The following is a 27,296-nucleotide window of genomic DNA, read 5'->3' as shown; positions in this document are numbered from 1 at the left end:
GAAGAAAAAAGGCACCCAGGCCAGAAAAGAAAATAAAATAAAATAATTAAATAAATAATAGTTTGAACCGTGGCATTCAAGAGGTGAGGCCTACCAAAGAATCTATCATACCAGGTTGAAGAGACACAATGTTTGGACATGGCATCAGCAGTAAAATTAGCTTCGCAGAAATTATCACGGAACATAATACCGTCGTTGTACAGAGGGCAGACCCTTTACCATCCAAATTTGGACCACCTGGGAAATATTTACACACTTGAAAGCTGCAATTGCACTTGAAGAATCCGACACCACAATGATCCTAGATACATTCCAATGAACAAAGACCTCAGCCACGTAGCAACTTTGAATACCCAAGCCAATGACCTGAGCACTTAAACAATCTATAATCTGATGCACCAATGATGTTGCCTAGACAGCGTAACCTGGATATCCCCTTGCAGCACCATCACAAAACACGCCAATGGCCTGAGTAACTAAGAATCTACAATCTGAAGCATTAACACGTTGCCTAGACTGCAGATGTGGATTACCCCTTGCAGCACCACAGCACACCATAATCTGGCGATCTGCTCATCTTAATGAGGAGACCATTTGCACTCAATAGGTTACAAGTGTTTGAGTCCTCTCTTTCGAATATCAAAATAAGCAAGAATTTCCAAATCTTCTCAAGTATTGTGCATATGCCACTTCAATCTAATAAAGTTATCATGAATCATCAAATGCACCTTGATTTTGATATCCCTTAAGGCACTTTTGCACCATCAAAAGCAATGGCATTGTGCAGTTTACATAGTTCAGCTCTAACCACTAGGTAGGTTGTTACCCACAGATCATAAAACATTTTCTGAACCAAAGAATATAATCCCAATTCTCTATTTTCCGCCTTACTTTGAGAACTCACAGAACCAAAGAATATAATCCAGAGTCCCTATTTTCTGATTGCAAAGATGGCATTTGAAGCAATTGGAATACCAATCTCCTTCATTCTAACCTGGGTTGCACAACATTGCTTCTTCAGTAACTTCTGATTTCGAGCAGCCAGAGTTGGATGAATTTCCTTTCTCCACAGCGTATAAGTACTTGCAAGCAAAGCATGAGGTTCCATGATATGATGTGCTGCATATTTGACAGTGAGGATAATTATGATGCCAGCATTTTGATTTACAGGCATATATGTAATGCATTTACAAAGGCCTAACAGCATTCCTCTTACGAACACTGCCATTAAGAATGAGAAGCCAGTCTAAAACAAGAACACCAGAAGACTTCAGCATATCACACCAACACTTCCATCAAAAATCTATAGGTATTATACAACTACAAAGTTCCGGTTTAAATGCAAATTCGATAGTTTATGCATGTTAGTGCTTTCTTAAGAATTACCAAGCCAATTTACTAGGTTCAACAGCATTTTGACTATGATTAGGTCTATCATAAGGTTACAGAAGCATAAGATCATTTGTACAAAAAAAATTGATAAACTTCATACAAAGATCTAACTTGATTGGTTGAATTTCGTGATTGACGATGACATATAGAGAGCTTAATTGAATTCTAAGTATGGTAATGAACACCCTAATCAATCATACTGATGCAGGGGTAACCCATCACATACCCTCTCAAAATTTGACTTCCTTTGATTTCACAACAGAAATTCAAACATCTCGTAAGGTAAACCTAGATAGATAAGCTTAGTGATGATAAAGCATGCACCAACTATTATGACATAAATTCTTCATGTACATCAAAGGTGTCAATTTTCATTTCATACCAACAAACCAAACATAAACAAGCATACAAGTAAAACATTGAAGAGAGGCACCAACTAAACAAAAAAAAAACCCACATATGTACCTGTAATGAGTTCTCGACTCCTCAAACCCTTCATGTAAGAAGCAGCTCTTGGATATTCAACTGATCTTGGAATAGCTTCACCAATTCAGGAGCTTCTTCTTCATATGGTTTCAAAAACCTGTCTGAAAAGGCCTTATCTGTCGTTACAGAGAGTAAGGTCAGAAAAGCTTTTACCTTAATCAAACCCTTGGAGACTAAAATTATGATAACAGAGCACCTAAGAATAATCCTTCCCTACAAGCTGTTATGTAAAATCAATGGGGTTTCAGCAATACTCAATGAATCATAAGTCATAACCCATTTCATTCACAAGGCAATTCATGGTTGGTGAGAGTCTATTACGAAAACTTGTTTCAAGTCTCAAGACACCAATAGTTTAACATATTTGCAGATCCAAAATTAAAGCATACAGAAGAAAAAAATATAGTTATTAACTAGATTTATAGATTCCAATGTGAGTAAAGCAAAAAAAGTTACTACACCTATAAATCCCTTGCAGTCACTTGCAAAAAAAGTTACTGCACCTAGAAATTATGTTTTCAATGCCAGCATTTCGGTTTTGCAACATATAAAAGCATACAAAGAGAAGCTTAAGAGCTTCCCAACAAATAAATTGTAAGCAGTCGAACAAGTAACTAATTTGATTCTTGGACGGGTCTCATTTTGATTCTTGCCAATACAAAAAGAGCTTGATTGGAGCATAAATAAGCTCATAAAACTTATGAGCCTAGAAAAAAACTGAAAAATCCCTTTCCTAAAATGCCAGTTCGTGCTGTTCTCCATTCGTTGAAATTTGAATACAGAAGGTTTAGATAAACTAAGAGTTGGTTGAATGCATATATATACTTTTCCTGTCAATCAATATAAACTGTCAATAAACTAAATAGACCCAGGGAAAGCCAAACGTAAATTGTAATTGGAAAATTTCAGATTATCTACAGGAATGTTCACATCTTCCTAGTTTGATTTAGAAGCAGTGAATTGTTTAACTATGATTTACCTTCAATAGTTCAGGAACTTGAATCTCATAGAAAACCAAATTGCTTCTAGTCTTTGGTTGTTGTATTTAGGATACTCCTACTACTACTCCAGCATATCCTGGAAAACCAAATTGCATGATACTAGGAGATACAGAGACTACTATTTCTAACTATTCTAGTAGAGACAGGGATAATTTCATGGGCAAGCTCCCGCACAGGGATGTACTGGGCATGTGCAAAGCTACCATTATGAAATCCTCTTTATCTTAGAATTTGTGTGTGTTCCGAGAGGGTTGTGAAATACTGAAATGGTGATGATATCATGAAGAACATTTTAAGAGGGAATTACCTTTCCCAGAGAAATCTTTGTATAATTGAGCTGTGACATCAACATCAGCCAACAATTTCTTATGAGAGTTCTTTGACCCGAAGGAGACAAAAGAGAGTTCGTCAGATTAGTAAGTTAACTAGATTAAGAGGAAAGACTGACATAAATTATAATTAGTAAATTTCCATGTTCACATCTCCTGAATTGATTAAGAAGTAGTACATTATTGACTATGATTTACCTTCAATACTTCAGGAGCTTCTTGCTCATACTTGCTGACAAACTTGCCTAGGAAAGACTCCTTACCCACATGCAAAATTGTTTGTAAGAAAATTATATCCTTTATCAGAACCTTAGCTGTTAAAATTCGGTTAACAGCTAGCCTTGGTATAAACGTCTTCTCCAAGCTATAATGCAAAATCATTGGGCATCTGGCAATACCCATTTGATTCACAAGGTAATCCATTGTCATCGATATCTTCTTTTCAAAGTGTTTCATACACTGAGGATGTAACATAAATGCATTTTGAATTTGAGCTTCTGACCAACCCCATTTCCTCTTGAATAGCACTAAGCAATGCAGTTTTGTAAAGATCAAAACCCATACCCATAATCTCTTGTGCAATGTCCTTAAATTTAACAGTGCTCTTATCATCAGTGATGTCGGTTGGTTGATTAGAAACTTGACATTATTTTGATTGAGCGACACCTTCATCTCTCAAAACCTGTATGTTGAGCTTCACTTTCTCAATTAGTTATATAGGAGGAAACCTTGTTCATTGGAGAACCGCAAATGTGTATTCATCAGTACCAACAATGTTCATGATGAAATTGAAAAAAAAAATGAATTATAAGGTTTTCTAAACTCCTATATAGGATATCTGGGTCAGTGGATAAGACATTGACAAGTTCAAGTACAGAGACCTCTTTAGAATTGAAATAATCAGATTTGGGTTAAAGGGTTTTATGACTAGCAAATGGAAGGATCCATAAGCTCAAGCAAAGTGACAAATAGAATCTGGATTTGAAGTGGTTTTGAAATTGAAAAAAAAATCTAACCTTGATAGGAAAAAGGAAAGAAGGGCTCTGTAGAGAAAGGGGTTTCAAATCTCCTCCATTGATGATCCGATTCCGAATCAAAGTATAAAGAACGAAATATTGATACAGAAAATGAAAATAAATTATTAGGGTTTTAGAATCGCACTTACAGGTCTAGGCCGAGATCACTTGGTGGAGAGAGGAAATGAATTTTGACGGCGAGTGTTGGCAAAATTCAAAGGATCAAAGGATCCATCCGGGCATGGGCCTGGATAATGGCCCTAAGGTGTGGCTGCTTCTAGGGTTTTCCCTTGGCCATCTCCTTACAGGGTAATCCAACCCTTCAAAACCTTTCCACATGTATTGAGGAAAACATCGTAGCCGTCTATAACTGATACTTCTTCGGCCAGATGCCTTGTAAGAAGAAAGTGGTGTAAGTGGTGTCCTCTTTTTGTTTTCTCAGCGAAAGACAAACAATCCAAACCCTAATCCTAAATATCAAGAGCCAGATCTACTCTTTTTTGTTCATGTTTATGGTCCATCAACAATGGAAACAAAAACGTCAAATACATATCAATCAACAACAAAAACTTTCCAAACAAATAATGATATCTCCTCTCAATAAACTATGGTCTTTGCCACATACTTTTTGACCACTTGTTTCTGTTCTTTTTTAAGCCAGATGTCGGAGTTCAGATGGTATCTCTTTATTTTTCAGGTCTTTTTCCGTCGTGTTCCTTATTGAACTCTTCAAAAAAAAAAGGATCTCAAAGAGATGATAAAGCCTCTTTCTTCATTCGAAAAAAAATATATATATATAAAAAATAAAGCCTCTCTTAGTGAATTCCTGCAGATTTGATACGCTAGATTTCGAACATTTTGCTGCTGAGCTATTAATTTTCCTTTTTTCCGCAATACAATTTTTTTTTATTCTGGAGTTGAGATTTAATTTGTGTATTAGTTAGTCCATCTTTAACCAGTCTTTACTCTTTATTGAAAGTGTGAAAATCAAAGTTGTATGTAATGTGAATAATTCTAATTTAAGATTAATTTTAAGTTTGTTTGGTGAGGATTAAAGTACGAGCGCATTATTAGTTCCCTAAAGCATTTCGCCCCTATTAATTCTGGATCCCTACCTTTTGTTGCGGATGAGCCTAGGAAACCTTCCGCCATCCATAACTTAATTTATCAGCATCCCCTTGTCGATCGATCTCGTAAGCTTTTGGGAAGATGGCAGTATAAGCGAGGCAGATTTTGAGAACGGGTGGCAGGCTGTAGTAGCTGAAGTAAAGAGCCGGAAGGATTGGTTCCATCTCAAGTAGCTTCCATGTATCACTTTTCTCATTCCCTCGTGGTGGTTTTTGTGCGTAGCATACCTCCGATAAACTTCAGTGCAAGAGGGAGCAACTATGAGACTATCCTTCTGATGCCTTCAAATGGTTTCGACGCTTCACCATCCATAACGTTTAGTTTCACTAAATACGCAGACATTTTATTGCGTTACTGGATAATGGAAACTACAAGATGAAACTTAGCTTATATAAAGACAACTCTCTTTATTGATGTTTAGAAAATCTCTCAAAACTAAACACAAGCTCTAATCTTGCTCATATTATCAACCACAACTTTGGTGAGCATATATATATAGAACTATGAATTCCTTTTCCTAGTCCTATTACCTTATTACATGTCTTTCCTTTTCTTAGAACTATATGACTTCTAATTCCCTTAGGATTACATCAATTTCCTAATCTTGTCCTAACCAGCTTGTTAGTGACTTTTATGTTTAAGTTTAACCAACATTCTCCCCGTTAAGCTTCAACCTTACCCGTGACATATCTTGTACTCCAATCAGTTGTCTCATTTCTTCAAACTTGATCCGAGCTAATGCCTTTGTCAATATATCTGCTTTCTGCTCAGTTACTGGTATGTGTTCAACGTTTATGATCTCCTTCTCGATACATTCTCATATGAAATGATACCTTTTGTGAATGTGTTTCGTCTTCCCATGAAACACTGGATTTTTAGTTAGTGCAATTGCAGACTTATTATCAATCTTGATGAGAACTTTTTCAGGTTCTCTTCCTTTGATTTCACCCAACAGTTCTTGAAGCCATATTGATTGTTTAGCTTCTTCTGTTGCGGCCATAAACTCAGCTTCACAGGATGAGAGGGCTACAGTGTCTTGCTTCTGTGAACACCATGTAATAGGTGCTTCACCTAGATAAAACATATGACCAGTTGTACCTTTTCCATCATCTTGGTCAATATTATGACTGCTGTCACTATACCCAACAATTCCTTTTGATCCTCCTGGACCATACTTCAATCCACAGCTGATTGTTCCTCTTAGATATCTCAATATCAGCTTTATTACATCACCATGAGACTTGCGTGGACTCTACATATAACGGATTGCTACTCGCACAGAGAAAGCCAAATCTGGTCTTGTGTGTAATAAGTATCTTAGGCATCCAACATTTCTCGTATAACTCGTTGAATCAATCTCTGCTTCTTCTTGTGCCTTTGAAACTTTAAGTCCAAACTCCATTGGTATCTTAGTTGGATTACAAGTTTCAAGTCCTGCTTCTTTCAGAATTCTCCGTGCATAAGCTTCTTGTTTAATCTGAATCCCATCTACTCCTTGATGGATTTCTATGCCAAGGTAATAAGTGAGTTTTCCGAGGTCTGACATCTCAAACTTTGATGACATTTCTCTCTTGAACTAATTGATCACCTTAAGGGAGTTTCCAGTCAAAAATAGATCATGTACATAGACTGCAATCACAAGAAGCGTTCCCTGTTCTTCTCTTCTGTATACTGATGTTTCTTTAGCACTTAACGAATCTGATTTCTCTTAATATTTGATCTAACTTTGTATTCCAGGCTCGAGGAGTTTGTCTTAGACCATATAGAGCTTTTGATAACTTGTAAACTCTATGTTCTTGTCCCTTTACTTCGAAACCTTCTGGTTGTTTAACATATACATCTTCACTTAGTTCGCCATGCAAGAATGCCGTCTTTACGTCTAAATGATGTATTTCTCAAGAGTTTGATGATGCCTCTTCTATTAAGAGACGAATTGTCTCTAGTTCAGCAACGGGTGCGAAAACTTCATCAAAGTCTATGCCTGATTCTTGAACGTATCCCTTAGCTACAAGTCTTTCCTTGTATTTGTTAATATTTCCATCAGCATTTCTTTTAACCTTGAAGATCCACTTAAGACCAATCACTTTTACCCCACCTGGCTTATCAACTAGAAACCAAGTCTTATTTCTGTTGATTGAAATAATTTCTTCTCTACATGCTTGTGTCCATTTAGTCGAGACCTTTGCTTCCTGAAAATTCCTTGGTTCATCATTAACAGAAAGTAGCATAATCTCACATTCTTCTGCAGCTTGAAGAACATAATCCTCCAGATACTGTGGCTTTTGTATCTGTCTTGTTGATTTTCGCAGTGGAATGGGTTGAGTCATTTCATCGATCTCCTCTTCTTCTTCTTCTTCTTCTACTTCTTCGTTATTCTCAGTGTTTTCATTATTCTCTTCTTCTTCTTCTTGATTAACATCATTGTTTCCATTAGTATTGATGATTACGGGTCCTTTTCCTTCATCAATTACTTGACCCCATCTCATGCGAAATATTCCTGGATCCCTACTTGGTCCATCGTTAGTTTCTTTCCAGTTCCAGTTTGCTTTTTCATCGAATACCACATCTCGACTCACTATTACTCTTTTCATTGTTGGATTGAATAATCTGTAAGCTTTGGATCCAAGCTCAATTCCTAGATGCACAAGAGTCTGAGATCGATCATCCAGTTTCTTAAGAGTTGCAGAATAAACTTTTGTGTATGCTTTGTAACCAAACACTCTTAGATGATCTAGATTTGGTTTCTTCTTTCTTAAACTTTCATATGGAGTCATGTCTTTCATAGCTTTCGTAGGTATCCTGTTTATTAGGTATGTGGAGTGTCGTACAACTTCTCCCCATAGATAATTAGGTACCTGCATATCCTTTAAAGAACTTCTTGTCATCTCCATTAGAGTCCTGTTTCTCCTCTCCACCACTCCGTTTTTTTGTGGTAGCCCTCGAACCATCTTGTTCTCAGACATAGTTTTTAAGGTTCTGAAACTTATGTGTCCTAACCTTGCGTGCCACTTCCATGTATGATCTTCCAGTCTTATATTCAGACACATTGGACTTCCAATCATGAGACTTATCTTGTAGAGTCTATTCTGTGATCGTGAGACTCTAACCAAAAGTCTTCCACTTGTATCATGAACTGTTAGATAATCTTGTCGCATTCTAACATCACATCCAACTTCTGTAGCTTGTCCTAAACTTAGAATGTTGCTTTGTAAGTTTGGGATGAAGTAGATGTTTGTGACAAGCTTTTGTTCTCCGGTCTTGCTCTGAAATAGAATTGATCCTTTCCCTTCATTTTCTACAGAAGATCCATCCCCAAACTTCACTTGTCCATTGATTTTCTCATTGAGTTCAGAAAAGTAGTGTCTCTTACCAGTCATGTGATTGCTGGCTCCATTATCTAAATACCAGATTCCTTCTTCTCCATCCTTTGATTCGTTATTCTTTGGTATTAGTTTCCCTTCGTTTAAGAATACAACTTCGTGCATGAAAAGAGTTGTATCTGCTTACCTTGTTTCATTCTTGTTTGCTTCTTCCATCTTTTGTATTCTTTCAGGGCATATAGAGGAGAAGTGTCCTGGTTTATCACATCTGTAACAAATAATGTTTGATCTATCCTTCTTTTCTTTCCCTTGGTTTTGATCATTCTGACTTGTTGTTCTATCTTGTGAGTTAAACCTTCCCCCCCTTCCTCGGCCTCTGTTTACTCTACCACCTCTTCCACGACCTCTTCCTCTTGTCGCAGATTTTTGTTGGTAAGATTCTGTGTACAAGAGTTTTCCTTGAGTTTCTCCATTGTTTCCTTCATCAAGGATTCTCTCTTCATACGCTTTCAATCTTCCAATTATATCTTCATAGCTAGTCTTCTTTAAATCTAAGACTTGTTCGAGAGAAGCTATGATATGAATATACTTGGATCTTGGTAAACTATTGAGAAACTTTTTTACCAGTTTTTATTCATCAATGGATTGTCCAAGTGACGCAGCTTTTGAGGCTATCTCTGATAGCTTTCCTGCAAAGCTATCAATAGTATCAGTGTCTTTCATCTTCACTCTTTCAAATTCAGACATTAAGGTTTGCAGACGGGATTCTTTAACTCGATCAACTCCGAGATTACGTGCCTTTATTGCATCCCAAATTTTCTTTGAAGTTTCATGTTCACCAACTTGTAGAACAAGACATTATGGTATTGCTTGAAAGAGTAATCCAATGGCAACATTGTTTTTGTCTGGGTCCAATGTACCAGGATCAATTGTTTCCCAAACTTTGTAGATTTTCATCAGTACCTTCATTCTCATGGCCCATACTGTGTAGTTTGTGGCGTTGAGGATTGGAACTTGTATTGATGGTGGCGTGAAATATTTTGCACGTATGATGGTTCTCTCGTCTCCCATGGCTCGGTGTAGACAAGCTCTGATACCAATTAATGGCAACTGCAGGATGAAACTTAGCTTATATAAAGACAACTCTCTTTATTGATGTTTAGAAAATCTCTCAAAACTAAACACAAGCTCTAATCTTGCTCATATTATCAACCACAACTTTGGTGAGCATATATATATAGAACTATGAATTCCTTTTCCTAGTCTTATTACCTTATTACATGTCTTTCCTTTTGTTAGAACTAGATGACTTCTAATTCCCTTAGGATTACATCAATTTCCTAATCTTGTCCTAACCAGCTTGTTAGTGACTTCTATGTTGAAGTTTAACCAACACTGGAACCCATTATTAAGTGAATTCTTCAAACTTTTCCAACTTTCTCATCCTAGGCATCATCCAAAGTAGTAAGAATTTTTTTTGCTTTACACGATTCTTCAAGAGACTCAAAAGACTATCGATATTAGCACCACTCCAATCACCAAAAGAAATACAATCATCACCAGAAGACGATGATAGGCCTTTCAAAAATCTCTGCACAGTTGTTTCTAGATAAGGTGCAGTTTGAGGGACAACACTGTGGTTGGGGAAAAACGGGTCGCCGGTTTTTCGGGAAAGTGGAGAGTCGGGCGTGCTGTAGAGACTCCTCAGCCGGGAAAAATGTTAATCCTCACACAGATGCACCGCTGCAAAGGGGGTGCTTAGATTCGGGAAATCAATTTGTATGACTCCGGCCTAAACCAAGACAATGGCCGTTCTAGAGTCAATTCGGTCGCAAAGAGGGAGATGGGTTGATCTGTAGGAGGGAAGCTGAGAATTGTGTGAGATCAGTGATGATCGAGGTTTGTGGGTGTGTTGAAGGTTTCTGCAATAATGGTGAACTGATAAGTTCTAATAAGTTCTGATGGATTGATGAATTCCTGAGAGTGATAGCTCGAGAAATTCTACGTAGACGAGAGTCTGTCTGTTCAATCATGGTTTCAGAGACTTATTTATATTGTCAGAGTCGTGAACACCTTGATCCCTGTAAGTGTGACGGTTTCTTGAGTGAAAGAGTGGGAAAGTGGGAGATCGTGGTAAAGTCAGTTCCATGTCGTGTGGAGACTTCTGATCGTGCACCCACTACTTTGCTAACTCCTTCAACCGTTTACACGACTTACACACATTTATCGTTGTGTATGAACCCACGTTTCGTAGACCGAAAGATCAAAACCCTACGTGATATCCCCCCATTTGTGACGTGGTTGATGTCTCACAAGTCGTGGAGTCTGCAGGGTAGACATGTTTTGATTAGTCAATTGTTGACAATGAGTCTGAGTTTCGTTGAATCGAGCATGAATGATGAATGCTCAGCGATTCACGGGTTGAACATGTAGTACTCTGAAGGGATGTCAGTATTGTTGATTCACTGATGAATTACTACAAGCGACTGAGCAAGTATTGCTCAATTCTGCGAATTGAATATTGAGGATGAGCAACTGAGCAAGCATTGCTCAATTCACCAAATTAGTGATTTTTGATAGTATGTCGTGCAACTGAGCAAGTATTTCCAAATTCGAAAAATTACTGATGAGTTGCTGAATATTGATCAATATTCGAGAGCAAGTATTGCTCGATTCGACGAATTATTTACTGGTGACGTGACCCAATAAAATATTAATTAAAATATTGGTATATTACCGAATATTGTATAATTAATTTTTATGTTGATTGGTGGAACAACATAAATTTATTAGTGTTTGAAATTTCTCAGAATGATGGTTTCACAGAGGGTTTATTCGAAACCCTAATTTTCGATCAATCCTCCATCAATTGGCGAATTGTTGAAAATTAGTTATGAATGAAGAGGGACCGACCACATGGGATGATGAACGCCCATGTGATGCCCAGTGCTCGAGTGAGCACGCACCAGGGTTCTCAGTTTGAGAGTTGGAGAAAGAATGATGATTAAATGGTGGTTTCACCATTTACTAAAAATATTCATGGATTCATCATTAGGTAGTAAAACCTAAGTATGAGAGATGGGACCGACCAAGGGGCATGGGACCGGCTCTTGGTGGTCACGGGACCAGTTGTTGGTCATGTGGAGAATCCCCAGTTGGTTGGAGAAAGTTCGGGCCCAGTATGAGCAATTGAGCACATTAGGTCAGAATTATGAAAACATGTGGGACCGGCTTTGTTCAAGCCCTAGGAATGACACTGGTCGGTCATGAAGGCGTGCACGTGTTGCCATGGTGTCTGTGTATCCATACTGATGAGAGTTTCAGTATTTTCTGATGTGCGTTCGAGCAACATCGTGAATTTTCAGAAGAATTTCATCTTGACTGAGAATTCTCGATTTTTGTTGGAATGAGCATGTATGCTCAATTCATCAATATTTTGAAAATATTAAAATAAAAGTGTTTTAATATTCAAAATTGTCTTGAGAGGCTAGCCAGTCGTGTGACCATGTTGGCTTTTGGTTTTTCGTGATTCGAGTAATATTTGAGAAAATATGAAGAAATCATGAATTTTGCTCAAACCCAAGAGTTTCACGAGTTGAGAAAAATAATAATTATGAAAGATTAGGGATTGCAAGGTGTGGGACCGGCCAATGCTAGGGCATGGCCGGCCGGCCATGTTGCCCGGTCCCGCACACCTTTCCCTATTTTATAATATTATTTTTTCGTGAATCTTTGAAGTTATGGAGAATACATGAGTTTTTGTTGAAACGGAGAAGTTTCGTGAGATTGGGAATAATAATTATAAAAAGCTAAGGATTGTGAGGTGTGGGACCGGCCATAGGCATGGCCGGCCGGCTACGTTGCCCGGTTTCCTTATTTTATAATATTATTTGGTGAATCCACCATATCATGGAGAATTCACAAGTTTTGCACAAAATAAGGAATTTTGCTAAGATGGAGAAACCTTCATGAGTTTATCAAAATAAAATGAGGAAAAATAATGGAGGAAGCATGGGACCGGCCACGGTTAGGGCACGGCCGGCCGGCCGGTGGACCCGTCCCATGGGCGCTTCTCCATTATTTTATTATTATTTTCTCTCTCCTATTTTTGTGTAGGATTTCCTCATTATTTCATGTTTTTGGACGCTCGTTCGTGCATCCGGGTGCTCAGTCGTGCATCATTGTCGAGTACACTCGCACCATTTTTGTGGGGCTTACTCAGTGATGGTCCAGATGCCCGATTGCTGAATATTTATTACTAATTTATGAAATTCAGTGGAGAATAGTTCATGAAACTAAGTAATAAAAAAAATGAATAATTGTTTATTATTAATTCATAGAATCAGCTATGGATTCGACTACGAATTCAGAATAATAAAATGAGCATTACCACCCTATGGGATCGTGGATTCGACCATAGAATCGTAGTAATTAAAATTATCCATTACCATTTCATGAGATCAGTGGATTCAATCATGAAATCGGAGTAATGAGATAACACAGTTGTGTTTTATTGTCATTCTATGAGATCAAGCCGTGGATTCGATCATAGAATCAGAGCAATTGTTATTGCCATTCCATGGGATAAGGCCGTGGATTCGACCATGGAATAGGAGCAATGTTATTTCCATTCCATGGGATAAGGCCATGGATTCGACCATGTAATAGGAGCAATGATAGATTATTCTGGGAATTCAGTAGTGAATGTCACGGCAGAAGTAATCTATTTCAGAAAAGATATTAGCCAGTTAAAGCGTCACATCCATTCTGAATGGTGCACAGTCAGGGAGTCACGACGTTGTTTACGACCTGAAGGCGTTAGTGTTCTCAATATACGGAGAACCGCCTGGATCTATGCACTCTGTCCACATAATCAGAGAACAGTGAGTGTCACTGACGTCATGAAGGCGTCTGACGCCCAACTATTCTTCTATGTGGAGGTGGGTCTCTCTCCTTCACTCAGGGAACAATGAGTATCACCGACGTCCTGAAGGCATTTAAGTTCTCAATCTACGGAGAACCGCCCAAATACGTTATTCTGCATAGAGGGAACGACGAAATGCCAGGGATCGAATGCTCATCTAGTGGAGGCTTTTCGAAAACATATTCGTCATGGCTTCATAAAAATATGAATCATTGCATGCTTGAAAGCCGTGTCAAAAACATGCCTCATGATTTTACGGTTTTGCCCTTTGTTGAAAATCCATCATCTACATTAAGTCCCCTGCTTAGTGAGGAACAGTCATGTTCCGCAGTATGCATTAAATGGTGATTTTTAGTCGACCAGATCAGTGGTTGAACTCAGTCTACAAAGGTAGTTTCAGAATCCTCGATTTACCCCAATGGTGTCATGTACGAGCAAATGCACAGATGAGGATCTTGATAGTGAGGTGGAGTGTCATATGAGCGTGGAGAGATGAGGCACTGCTGATTTGGACGTTTGGAAGTTTAGTTATGGTCGGTTTAGGATTTGCAGGCCCGAGCCCAAAAAAGGAAACCCATGTTTTATTAGGTTTTGGAAATAAATTTGATATAAAAGGGAAGAAGCCCTAAAAAAAATATTTATTGACCGACCAGCACTCCATTTCTTCATCACCCTCACGAGTTCAGCGCAGTAGGAAAAGTTCAGGTCAGCCCCGCCGACGTCCGATCACCGTCCGGCAGAATTCCGGCTGGCGCCGACAGGTAAGTTCGTGCGATTTATTTTTTTTGCTGTAAGTTTTATGATTCATGAGTTGTTCACAAAACCAAAAAATCTCATGGTTGCATGCACGCGTAGGATTTATGAAGGATTTTTAGAAAACGTATGTATATACCCGTTTGTCCGTAAGTATTAATTTTAAGTTGATAAATAGATTTATCAGTTACTTGTATCGTCTGCCCTATGAAGCATGAATATGAACAGACTGAGAGTGGCACAACCCAATATTGTATTCACGACCCAGAAAATCTCAAAATGATTGAGTTATTCAAGGAGGAGTTGCAAGAAAATGAGCTCTCAGCTGATTCTTATTTGAGGGGAAAAAAAAAAGTTGCAAGAATGGCTTCATTCAAAATTTTATGGCATTCCTCACTCTAAAACCAAATGAAGTTATTACTTGTTTCATTAAGATCTACCTTTACAACTGAAAATGAATTTGTTAACTGAGAGATTTGCAATGAGTATCGACAAACCAGGAGTAACAAACGAAGTAGGCATAATGGGTGAGAAGAGTAACGCTAACCATAGACCCATTAACAAGAAAAATTACAAAATTGTAAAAATAAGCAGCAATGGGAGTCAATTCCGCTTCAACTATAGAATTTCCCAATTCTTAAAGTAAGATTACCAGATATGAAGATCAAAATTCACTTGCTGAATTATGCTACAAAATTAACAGCAATGTAAAACAGAAGAACATATTTTGCGTAATTTTAGAGCCAAACTGTTGGCTGCTTTTAACATGAGGATTTCTCTGTTAGACTATTCATCAAGTTCCATGACTGAAATGGCTTCGTTCAGAATCTGGAGACGTGTTGGAGTTTTATTTAAACTCAAACTGCGACTTGGTCATTTGTTAGTCGTGTGAGGAATGTGTTAGTGCTTCCTAGTGTTTAGGGTTGTTTAACATGATTTAGTCGTGGGTTGTAAAGTCCTAATAGTTAGGAGTCTGTTAACAGTTGGTAACTTGGTGCTAGTCGTTATGTGTTGCCATGTTCTTCACAATGTAATCTCTCTGTGTATTCCGCGTTTCATCCTCTCTACTCTCTCTCTATGCCATTGATTTTCATCAAGACGTACCTTCTCTTTATCGTTTGCAAGTCCAACACAACCCTGCAATTCATTATTCAACAGCTTTATTATCAATTTCTGAATAGCTAGCAGGGAATTGTTCAAGGAATGCAAATAAATAGATCAAATTCTACATGAGCCGAATGGTCAAACAGAGTTTTGTATCACGACCATACAGATAAGGTCGTCAATGATGGTCTTAAAACATGTTAAACCATCTAGTATGCTGCTTCGGTAGTTTCCTTTCAGAATGGATCATTTGCCTACTAGTTACCATACCAAACTACACTTTTCTTATACCGTGCAACTGAACCCAAAAACTTGGATTATTCTATACCTTTCCATTCTATGAAGACAATCCTCTCATCTTTCAAGGACCATGAAAAGTTTAAACAATCTTGTGGTGAATTCGAAATTTTCATTGGCTATTGGTGTTAGTTTTGATTCAATGGGAGTGGTGGCCTATCATTTTCCACCAAAACCCGAAGGAAAAACAAATACATGATGTTCTTCCGGTTAAAATCAATTGCACCAATAAATAAAAATAATCATGATACATGGCAGTGCAGAATGTTCAGAACTGCAATAATTAAGGTGAATAGACGGTCAAACGTATATGTACTTGTAAAACCCAACTTTAGAATCGCACTTACAGGTCTTGGCCGAGTTCACTTGGTTGAGAGAGGATATGAATTTTGGTGGTGAGTGTTGGCAAAATTCAAGAGAATATATCCTGGCATTGGCCTGGATATGGGCCCTAAGGTATTGCTGCTTCTTGGGTTTGCCCTTAACCATCTCCTTACAGGATATTCCAACCCTGCCGCGTGTATTGATGAAAACATCGTAGCCGTCTATAACTGATAATTCGTCGGCCAGATGACTTATAAGAAGAAAGTGGTGTCCTCATTTTGCTAACCCTAAAAATATCTACAAACAGATCTATGTTCATCTTCATGATCCATTATCAATGTAAACAAAAACATCAAATACATGTCCAAACCACAACAATAACTTGCCGAGCATAATGATTTCTCCTCTCAGAAAACTATGATGTTTTCTATATGACTGATCAACCATCATTTTTCAGATTGTTTTCTACGTCTCCAGTTAACTCTCCGCTCATCAAAGAGATGACAGACATGTTGGAATATTTTCAACGCCGCTAACCAAAGGGGGGTCCTGGGGGGTTTATTTGGCCGATAAAAGCCTGTTCGAAAATTTCGAATCCAAAAGACACCATTGATGTCTGTTGATGAAGGAACCTGACGGTTCGTGAATAGAAACCTGTTGGCGAATAAAAAAAACCTATTCCCAACAGGTGCAAAACCCTTTATAAATAGCTTCTCCCAGTTTCGTTTAACATATAAGAAAAATCAATCTGTTTTCTCTGTTTCAAAAAGCATCATCAGAAATCAGAAATCTCTTTGTGTGTTCTTGATTGAATCAAGGGGTACAAACCTTGAATTCAGTTTTCGTTGCAGGGCTTTCATTGTATCCTGAAGGCAATATTTCGCATACCTGTTGTAATCGCCAATTGTTATTGGGAGGGTAGAAATATTTGTCTAAAAGAAATTTATACAAGCCTTGAAAGTTTTGGAGTGCAACACTTTCTTCTCTGTGTCATTCATCCTTTGTGAAACCCTATTTTTTCCAACAAGACAGAGCCTTCAAATCTTTGTCATCTGTTTCCACCAACAAACACAATTTTGCGAGGAATTTTTATTACGGACAGCTTCTTTAGGCATACAATGTTTCTATTGCTACACATATCTGGGTTAAAGTGAAGATTTAATCTTTGTATCCGTTTATCCATTTTTAACTAGTTTCTGCTCTTTATTGAAATCAAAATCTAAGATTATTTAAGTTATTTGCATCTATATTCTATTGGCTTGTATTCTGGTGTTTTGAACAGACTGAATATACCATGACCTGAAGTACTTCAGGATTGTAAAACCCTGCATCAGAATTACTTGAGTGAAATGGGATCCATGTTTCCTACTGAAAATGAATGTCACTTGTTAAATTGTTTCATGAGATCGCTGCAATGAGTATCAACAAACTAGGAGTGGCAAATCAAGTGTTGGGGGAGAAAAATGAGACCAACAAAATGACTAATATAACCACGACCGTAGCCACATTTATAGAGAGCAGCATCAATGGACCCAATCCAGCTCCATGGATTATTTAAATAATATTACAGTAGGTAAAAAAATGGATCGAAAATATCTGTTTACATACTGTAATATTACCAGACATGAAGATCAAATTTCACCTCCTGATGTACGCTGCTAAGTTAATTAACCAAATACCAACTTCCCTTTCGGTGAAATCATGTTATACGGCTATCCAACGAAATAATGAAGGTATCTCCCTAAATCTTAGCGTTTGGTCACGTTCACAAACGAGGCAAACTTTTGGTGAATGGCTGTCTTCTTTGTCGTCGGAAAGGGGAGTAGAATTCTCATCTCCTTTTTCATCACAAGTGTGGGATTTCTTTCTAAGAACTACTAATACTTGTGAAGCCGAATTGCATAGTTGGAAATGCAAGTTATTTATCCAATTGGAAAGAAGTTGTGGCCTCTTATTCCTGCTGCCATTTGTTGGTCCTAATGGGCAGCTCGAAATGCTTTAATTTTTGATCACAAAACGGTGGTGGGAGATGATATCATTCGGCAAGTCCAAACAATAGTCTTCATTTGGGCTCGTTTAGATGAGGCGTTAAATGGTTTTAATGTTGCTAACATTATCGACAATTGGGGCATGTATTTCATAACTTGGTTGTTTTCTAGTTGATTTTTTCATGTTTCCGGGTTCGGGTTGTTAGAGGTCTGTCTCTTTCTTGGGTTGTTTTTGTTGTAGCTCTTAAGCTTGTTTTGCTTACCTCTGGTAGGCACCTTAATATATTGTTACTCTTTGCCGATTAAAAAAAAAAAGAAAAAGTGTAAAACTGAAGAACAAACTTTGTATAATTGGAGAGCCAAAACTGTTGGCTGCCTTTAACATGAGGATTCTCTCTCTTGGACTGTTCATCAACCTAATCAACTTCCATATCTGAAATGACTTCGTTCAGAATTTGGTGAAGCTCCTTCTCTCTATCCTTTGCAAGTCCAACACAACCCTGCAGTTCATCGTTCTACAGTTTTATCATCGATTATCGAATAGTTATCTGGGAATTATTCAAGGAATGCAAATAAATGGATCAAATTCTACATGAGCCGAATGGCCAAACAGAGTTTTGTCACTAGCATCATGACCATACAAAGCTTGACTGCAATCTACGTAAGGTGTGGATAGGGGATGACTGATCTACCTTTGGCTGATAGAGAGGTACTACCAGAAAAGAGGTGAAGCGGAGAAAACTCAACCTCATGGCTGTAAAGTAGTTCTAGCTAGATAAGCATAGTGATTATAAAGCATGCAACTACCATGACATAAATACATCATATACATCAAAGATTAAAAAAAAATCATCTCCGAACCAACAAAACAAACAAGCATATCACTAAAAATTGAAGGGAGGCACCAACCCAAAACAAAAAAAAAAGAACTACATACCTGTAATGGGTTATCGACTCCTCAAACCCTTCATGTCGGAAGCAGCTCCTGGTAAGTGATCTTGGAATACCTTCATCAATTCAATTTCAGGAGCTTCTTGCTCCTATGGTTTCATAAACCTGTCCGAAAAGAACTGATCTGTCACCATTGAAAGTAACATCAGGGAGACTATTTCCAAAACCAGACCCTTGGAGACTAGTTTATCATAACAGAGCACCTACACATAATCCTGCTAGCTGTTATGTAAAATCACTAGGTTTTCAGCAATACTCGTGAATCATAACCCATATCATACACAAGGAAATTCATGGATTGTGAGAATCTATTACCACAACTCGTTAAAGTTTCAACACATCACTAGTTGCAGATCCAAACTTAGAGCATACAGAAGAAAAATGTATAGTCATTAACTAGATTCATACATTCCAATGAGAGTACATCAGAAAAGTTGCTGGACCTAGAAATCGTTGCAGTCACTTACCAAGTATAGCTCTAAACCCCCAGCTTTTGAGTCCTGTTATGCAGTAAATATGTTTCTTTCGTTGCAGTTGTTCTAGTTTTCTTGAAATCACCTGCAACATTAAAGATAGTATTTTCAGTGCCAGCAGTTCGGTTTTCAAACATGCAAAAGCATACAAAAAGACCTCATACTTAAAGCATTACTGCTACAATCAATATCACTGAGAACAGGAAGTTCAGTTGAGTAACAAAAGCCAAACCCGAAACAAGAACACTGGGATACTTGTTAAATTTTTATATGAGAGCATTGCAGTGAGTATCAACAAACTGGGACTGGGAATGGCAAATGAAGTAAGCATGGTGGATGAGATAAATGAGTAACCAAATTAATATTATAACCACGACCAGCCATTTACAAAACATAAGCAGCATCAATGGATTCAATTCATGGATTACTTAAAACGATATTACATCAGGTAAAAAATGGAACACCATATACTGACTATTATTGAAATGAATTTCCTAAGCAAAATGGCAGCCCAAAATATCTATTTACATAAATTATGATTACTAGACGTGAAGATCAAAATTCACCTCCTGAAGTATGCTACTAAGTTAATTAACCAAATACTACTGCACTTCAGGAAGCAATGGAAAATTAAAGAAGAAACTTTGCATAATTATAGAGCCATATGTGCTAACTGCTTTTAGCATGAGGATTTCTCTCTTAGACTATTCATAAACCTAATCAACTCCCATGTCTGAAACTGCTTTGCTCAGAATCTGATAAAAGTTTTTTTCTCTATCATTTGCAAGTCCAACACAACCCCACTTCTTTATTATCAATTTCTGAATAGCTAGCTGGGAACTATTCAAGCCGAATGGCCAAACAGAGTTTTGTCACTAGCGTCACGAGCATACAGCTAAGGTCATCATCAATGAGGGTGTTAGAGCATGTTAAACCATCTAGTATGCTGCTTCAGTGGTTTGCTTTTGAGATGGATCATTTTGTCCAAAATTTTACTAGTTACCATACCAAACTACACTTTTCTTACACCGTGCACCTGAACCCAGAACTTAGATTATTCAACACCTTTCCATTCTATGAGGACAATCCTCTAATCTTTCAAACACCATGCAAAGTTTCAAAAATCTTGTGGTGAATTCTGAATCCAAATAACCTTTATGGTTACTTGAAAAGGAAAAAAAAAAAAACTTTCTATGGGGCAACAGGTGTTAGTGATATGGTTATTTTCAAGGGTGGATGACAAATATCGGAGACTATACTCGGGAAGATTCATTTGATCATATATATGTGAGTCATACACATACATGCTGGTTAAGTCCTAGAACTAATTGGGTCTAACAGTGTAACAAGAAAAAAGGAAGAAAGGTAAAAGGGTGCAACTGTGCAACCATCGAGTTTTTTTCACTTTAGGTGTAAATGAAACTTAAATATTGAAATGCCATCAATGAGAATGGAATGCAGTTCAGAGTAAATTTCCTCCTTTCTTTTGTTGAGCGGCTCATGTACTGCAAATTACTTTCCCCTAATCAGTTATAGACAAGACAGGGACACTGCAAATGAAAAGAAGACAATGATAAATGTTATCGCATTACTCATTAATTCATATACATACATCATCAACAAGAAAACCTCAGAGTTTGACCACTCATTTCCAGGAGTGAAGAAATGTGACAGTTTCCAGAAAACTGAAAATGCTAAAAAGAAACTACGAATGGCGGCTTACAACTAGAGAATGCAGCAACTGCTGAAAGTAGTGCAGCATCGAAAACTGAGCCATCTGCATCCAAACTGTATATGTCCTGCATGGGAAGAAACAAAATTTGTATGTCATCAACAACTGAAAGAGTATCCATATTCTGCAATTAAGTAAGCAAAACTTATTGTTTGTTCGGTATGGATGAAAAGTCTGCTGCTTGTCAGTAGCAACAGGTGCTGCCTGGATACTAGGACAGATAGACATCATAGACAAATTGAACCTTTCGATCCACAGGAGTCGCATCAGAAAGTATTCTTTCTGCAGGCTGTAGATAGTTAATACGAGGATAATTTTGGACTAGTTAAAAAAGAGTTGGTACTCGGTTGTATTTGTACTTTGATGGTAGTATCCACGCACCCCTTTCCCCTAAGGAGCTACACCACAATGATGCACTGAAGAAGGAAATTAAATGCGCAAACAAATACCATGCAATGTCCTGTAGTACAAGGGAGACTATTTTTCTAATGATGTCCATTGGCTATTGGTGTTAGTGTTGATTCAATGGGAGTATGCTTTTCAATGGTGGCCTATCATTTTCCACCAAATCCAAGGAAAAACAAATACATGATGTTTTTCCAGTTAAAACCAATTGCACCTCGTGTTTCTTCGCTAACATGTTCAGACTCTCTACACAGACATACAGAAGAATAATAATGTTGCTTAACACTAATAGAGCCTTTCAACGTACCTTAAAATAATATCAGATAGTTGTCTAGCAATAACAGGTGCTTGCTCAGCAGGCCGGACAGGCCTAACAAGTGGCGAACAAACCGGAGGCGTATGAAACTCAATAACTAAGCAACCCTAACCAGGTAAATCTGTTGATGGTATCATGATTCCCATTTTCATAGCAGCCAACATACTCTACATAAACACACACCGGTTCATTAGCGCATTTGATCAAACACCATAGGTTCATTAGAAAATAGAGAGAGATTAGTTATAGAGAATACCAATCTTTTTGACTTTCATCCTTATCAAACCCAGTTGTTGTTCCATCATAGCAAAAAATCCAGCAAGAGAACAACTTGAGCGAGAAGAAAGAATCCTGAGCCTAATTTGGATATTGTCTCTGCATTTACAGATTGCGCAGTTAGCTGTAAGCCATACCTTGTAATAGAAAGCAGTTCCAAGAAAATAAATACACGAGAAACTGTCAAAGATTTACAAATAAAGCCTTCTTTGAAAATCAGAAGGATGAGTTACTGCAAAGAACCATTGTATAACAGCGCTTAAGGATGAGTTACTGCAAAGCACCAATAATACAGCTGCATACTGACACAATGCTTACTCCACTACCAATATCATGGCTCAGTACGTATGCAAGGAGTTTCCTGGCAGTCGTGACTGAAGGGGTTAAAAGTCCATGTGAGAACAATGTTTTAACCTTCACTCCAGGAAAAAAATAATTTTCTCAGCAAGACAAAATGAACAATGTCCAATAAATATTTTTTATGACAACATTACTGGGGGGAAGATCAACCGGAAGTGTAGTGTGTATGATTAATCTAAGAAAACCATACTTACGGTATGAAAAACAGAAATCTATAGCATTGCATCTAGATGATGTAGCACACCTCGGTATGACATTCATATTCATATACACAGAACACGCATTGAGTTATAAATATCTTATGCAGAAAAAGAAAAAAAAATACACTATAAGGTTGATGAAAGATTCTACGAAGAAACAACGTTTAAGTGATAAAATAAAAGCTACACATGAAAGTCACCCACCATGAGATCTGACGATCCCATTTGGAAGAAAAAACATAATAATCACCATAAAGCACCAACTAACAACTTCCTCATCCATCCACCATGGTCCAAATGTTCCCTAGCATCCTTCTAGTCCTTAACACAAATCACTATAATGGCAAAGATGGTGAAAAATAAGAAATACTCCAAACTCGCACGCAGCACCATCTCAGTTTCAAACCACTCCCTGGCTGGAGTCTGGTGAAAATGATTAATCCCTAAAACAAAAACAAAAAACGTTAAACAATAACGATGAGTTTCAAACATTTTAAGCGAACTAGAGACTCTAAATTACACAAATACATCTAATACTCAAAGCTATAATAGTAATCCACACAATTTAAAAAAACCCAATTGGAAAAGTAAAACAAAAAACATGAAACATATGTGGGATTTTCTCGATGAGAGTATAGCAACTTCTTCGAGGATCAATGATATTATAGCAGAGAAAGCAATAATACCACAATAACTAATTGACAGGACAAATGGGTTAGGGCAAAATAATCTTCCACCGACATTAATATGATCAATTAGCCTAAGAAACAGGAAATGAGCAAATAATTCTTGTTGAAAACCCTAAAAATGTCAATTCGATCTGTTGTACAGCTGAAATTCAGTCATTCAATACCCAAGTTCTAAATAAACTAAGTGTTGGTAGAATTCATATCTCAAAAGCTATAGGCTAACCATCAATTTCAACTACATCAATTGTTAGAGGATTTCTCTGACATTTGTATCATCATCAACAATGCTCTCAAGAGACCCAATTTGGGTTTTAAGGTTTTAAGAGGATCAGAGAAGAAAACTGATGAAATCGAATTTTTTAGCTTCATTTTCAGAAAATCCACATGAATTTATCAGATAACCAACTGCAAACGAATCATGAATTGACAATATTACAAGATGGCACGGAAAACTAACCCTAAACTTCGATAAAAACATTTGGATTTTGTAACAGTGAAGAGAAATACCGAGTTGATGATGATGGACAAGGCTGTCCATCAATGGCGGTCGTCCTTTCAGATTAACTCTTCGACCACACCATGAGATCCAAACATTTTCAGCCCCTGAGTGCCAGAAGAAGAAAAAATTGCGCTGGTTTAAGTGATTAAACATTTCGAGTGTTATTTATTGTTGTGCCCTTTAGTCAAACTGCGCTGACTTTGTCAACAAATTCGAGAATATTACTTCCTTTTTAGACAAACGCATCCTTACTGGTTTCTCTTTAATTCACCTCGAACCCTCTTTTCACTCCATTCACTTCACATCAGAAAGTTCCCAAATCCTTTGAACCCTAAATCTCAAATTCACTTTGTAAATCCTTAATGGGGAATTTCAGTCAGCTCCCTTCGGACATTCTATTAGACATAATTACTCGTTTACCGGCAGAATCAGTGTTGGATTGCAAATTAGTTTGCAAACCCAGGAAAAATCTGGTTTCTCACCATCCATCTTTCGTTCAGTTGCATTCAACTCGTCTTCTCGATGATTCTTCTGATTCTGCTGGTGAGTTAAGCTTTCTTGTTTCCAGTTATTTTGGACTTTACTACTTTAAGTATGATGATGAAGATGATACATTTCCTATTCGTACTTTTAGAATGATCAATTTAACCCCTCCATATCGATCTCATGAAATTAAGGTTCTTGGCTCTTTTAATGGTTTAGTATGTCTCCATGGATGGGACGATCATTATTTTTATTGTATATGTAACCCCGTTACCAAAGAGTATGTTATGCTACCAAAAATTGAGAAAGATTATCCTGTACACGATGTTAAGTGGTCAAGAGGATTTGGTTACCTTCCTTTAACAAATGAGTATAAAGTTGTTCAATTCATGGTGAGGAAAGAATATAAGTTTCCAGAATCTGTTGTGTTTACAGAAGCTTTTGTATACACTCTTGGCAGTGGGAACGGGTGGAGAAATGTTGGGAGGTTGGATTATGAAGGTTGCTACATGTATGATGGATGTCGTGTTTATGCTGAATTTGGTGTCTTTCTGAATGGAGTGTTGCATTGGGCTCATATAGAAGGAGGAAAGGTGTTGACCTTGGATTTGGCTGAGGAGAAGCTTGAATATCTTTCACCACCTCCTTTGCCACTAGATGGCGGTAATAGGTATAGATATTCTATGGGGGTTTTGGATAGGGTTTTATATTATGCTATGAGCCAGGCTACCAGAGATTTCAGTCAAACCGAATCGACGTATTGTGACATATGGCTACTGAAAAATAACAACGATATTTCTGACGCAGAACAAGAGCATTTGGGTTGGAGTAAAGAGTTTAGTCTTCCTGAAAGAGAACTATTAGCCTTTACCAAGAGTGGTGGTATTTTATGTTTTGGTTATAGGTCTCTTAATATATATGACCCAGTAGCTTCATCATTGGAAACGCTTGCGGATTTTAATGTATTCCAACAAATAATCCATTTCAAGACCACCTTTGTTCCATTGAAGGGATTAGCAGGAGAAGAAGAAGATATAAAGTTTATGGAGTCGGGCTACGTTGAGAAGAAGTCAACTGAGATTGAGGGTGAAGTGCTGACATTCGAGCTGTATAAGATACATGGTAAGTTTCGCTGAGCTTCTCAAGTAACTCATGTCGCTTTATTTTCTTCTTTGTTTGAACTTGAGATTGCCTAAAGCCTTCACATTGTCTTGATGGTTAGCTATTACATAAAGATTATTATTAACCTGTTCTTAATGTTTCTCAACTTTATGGCAGTATTTTCTGCTTTAGTTAAGCTATATTGCTTTGTTAATATGCATTTTTTCGCCCTCTTGATCTAATTGCATTAGGAGAACATGATGCATAGTTTAATTACTTGTTTCGTTCCTATGCGTAGTTTAGTTACTTGTTTCGTTCTTATGCATATGGAAGCATAATTGTGGAAGTGAGGGAGACTGTTCTTAATTCTTAGCATAGTGATAGATTCTTTGGGGCTCCAAATTTGCATATCCACATGTTATGCTAAGGTACCTTCAGTTTCACATCGTAAAATTAGAAGTCTGAATAGGAAACAACACTCAAGTTGCCTTCATTCATCAGTAAATTTCAGTTCGTGCATCTGGTACTAATGTGTTAGCTAGGTACCTAGCCAGATTTGAGCTTTGCTTGTTTTAGTTAACGTCAGAGTTGATGCTTAAATCATGTTAGCTGTCACACAGAACCTTGCCTAATTGACTCAAAGACTCGAGAGAGATAGACACAGAGCAGAGCATAGGATATCATTATCACGGTGGATAATTCTGAGTGCTACCCTGAACCAACTTCAGCTAAATATAGGGGGGCTTGCTTGTTATTCACTTAACTATCAGGTGGTCTAAAAGCAAGAGAAAGTATTCAACAATGAAGCAGCTAGCTAGAAAGCATTGTGCCTGAGCTTAATTTTAGTTTTTTTTTGGTAAGTCCACTGAGCTTAATTTTAGAAGAGGTCAGAAGGTGAAAAATACTACTGATTAGGCAGAATAAGAATTCAACAATTGTTTAGTCCTCTCCAGCAGACGAGTTCTCTTGAAATCTTAAATCTTGGGTGTGTTAGAATGTTAAGTCCTTTATTATGTACTTTTGAAGCCTATAGTATTGGTTAATTTCGTCATCCTTGAGACTTTCACGTTTCGCTTCCATGGATTTGTACAGTGGTTGATTTTTTTCTTAACGAGAGATAGTCTTCTGGTGATTCATAATGCATGTGTTGAGTAGAAAAGGGATGCCTTTCGGTTTTATTGGACCTTACTGATTCTTGCTGTGTGAAATTATTTATGAGTGACAGACCTTCAAGAGCTTCATCATCCCTCACCCTAATGATACTTGCCTTCTTGCTGAATCACTTGATTCACGTCAGCAGTTTCATCTCTAAAAATGAGAACGCTTCGGCACCTCAGTATGAGCCAACAAATCGCTGTTGGCAGTAATTCAGTAAAGGCCACAGCTTCTTAGCGAGAGGATGGATAATATTGAATCTCCTAACTTAATAATTGAGTCTATATAATCCATATCGTTCTCCCCAGTTGAGATTGAGTTAGTACACCTTGAATGAAAGGATTAGCAGCAGAAGAAGAAGATATAAAGTTTATGGTGTCAGGTACGTAATTAAGGAGTCAGCTGAGATTGAGGGTAATTTCCAGACAGTCAAGCTGTATAGGATACATGGTAAGTTTCGCTGAGCTTCTGAAGTAAACTCATGTCACTGTGTTCTTTTATTGGTTTGAACTTGAGATTGCATAAACCTTTTCACATTGTCTTGATGTCTAGCTATTACATAAAGCTTATTGTTAATCTGTTTTGTGTTATCAA

The 27,296-nt window shown here is 37.5% G+C and overlaps 2 protein-coding genes and 1 long non-coding RNA gene across 9 annotated transcripts; 1 reads left to right on the top strand and 2 right to left on the bottom strand.

Moving 5' to 3' along the window:
- On the bottom strand, window positions 1–4,595 carry LOC113343205. 2 transcript variants are annotated; one of them, XM_026587474.1, is made up of 4 exons: window positions 3,407–4,591; window positions 3,187–3,256; window positions 1,858–1,994; window positions 1–1,119 (listed from the first exon to the last, which is right to left on the bottom strand). In XM_026587474.1, the coding sequence occupies exons 1-3, from the start codon at window positions 3,878–3,880 to the stop codon at window positions 1,888–1,890; spliced, it is 651 nt and encodes a 216-aa protein (XP_026443259.1). In that variant the 5' UTR covers window positions 3,881–4,591; the 3' UTR covers window positions 1–1,119; window positions 1,858–1,887. The 2 variants fall into 2 exon arrangements, with proteins under 2 accessions (XP_026443259.1, XP_026443258.1); XM_026587473.1 differs by lacking the exon at window positions 1,858–1,994 and having other exon boundaries at window positions 3,407–4,595.
- A 13,791-nt stretch (window positions 4,596–18,386) lies between these two features.
- Window positions 18,387–24,098, bottom strand: LOC113343238. 4 transcript variants are annotated; one of them, XR_003357121.1, is made up of 8 exons: window positions 23,972–24,098; window positions 22,980–23,218; window positions 22,196–22,314; window positions 21,931–22,106; window positions 21,210–21,285; window positions 19,481–19,571; window positions 19,000–19,137; window positions 18,387–18,562 (listed from the first exon to the last, which is right to left on the bottom strand). It is a non-coding gene; the product is annotated as an uncharacterized LOC113343238 (long non-coding RNA). The 4 variants fall into 4 exon arrangements; XR_003357122.1 differs by having other exon boundaries at window positions 19,000–19,118; XR_003357119.1 differs by lacking the exons at window positions 18,387–18,562; window positions 19,000–19,137; window positions 19,481–19,571 and adding an exon at window positions 20,136–21,036.
- A 131-nt stretch (window positions 24,099–24,229) lies between these two features.
- LOC113343216 (F-box protein At3g07870-like) lies at window positions 24,230–27,296 on the top strand. 3 transcript variants are annotated; one of them, XM_026587487.1, is made up of 3 exons: window positions 24,230–24,506; window positions 24,882–25,568; window positions 26,168–26,248. In XM_026587487.1, the coding sequence occupies exons 1-3, from the start codon at window positions 24,326–24,328 to the stop codon at window positions 26,203–26,205; spliced, it is 906 nt and encodes a 301-aa protein (XP_026443272.1). In that variant the 5' UTR covers window positions 24,230–24,325; the 3' UTR covers window positions 26,206–26,248. The 3 variants fall into 3 exon arrangements, with proteins under 3 accessions (XP_026443272.1, XP_026443271.1, XP_026443270.1); XM_026587486.1 differs by lacking the exon at window positions 26,168–26,248 and adding an exon at window positions 26,773–27,296 and having other exon boundaries at window positions 24,230–25,568; XM_026587485.1 differs by having other exon boundaries at window positions 24,230–25,568; window positions 26,168–26,244.

The sequence above is a fragment of the Papaver somniferum genome, unplaced genomic scaffold, assembly GCF_003573695.1.
Source record: "Papaver somniferum cultivar HN1 unplaced genomic scaffold, ASM357369v1 unplaced-scaffold_57, whole genome shotgun sequence".
Taxonomy (NCBI): domain Eukaryota; kingdom Viridiplantae; phylum Streptophyta; class Magnoliopsida; order Ranunculales; family Papaveraceae; genus Papaver; species Papaver somniferum.
The sequence above is the reverse complement of the archived record's forward strand: the minus strand, read 5'-3'. Positions and strand labels throughout refer to the sequence as shown.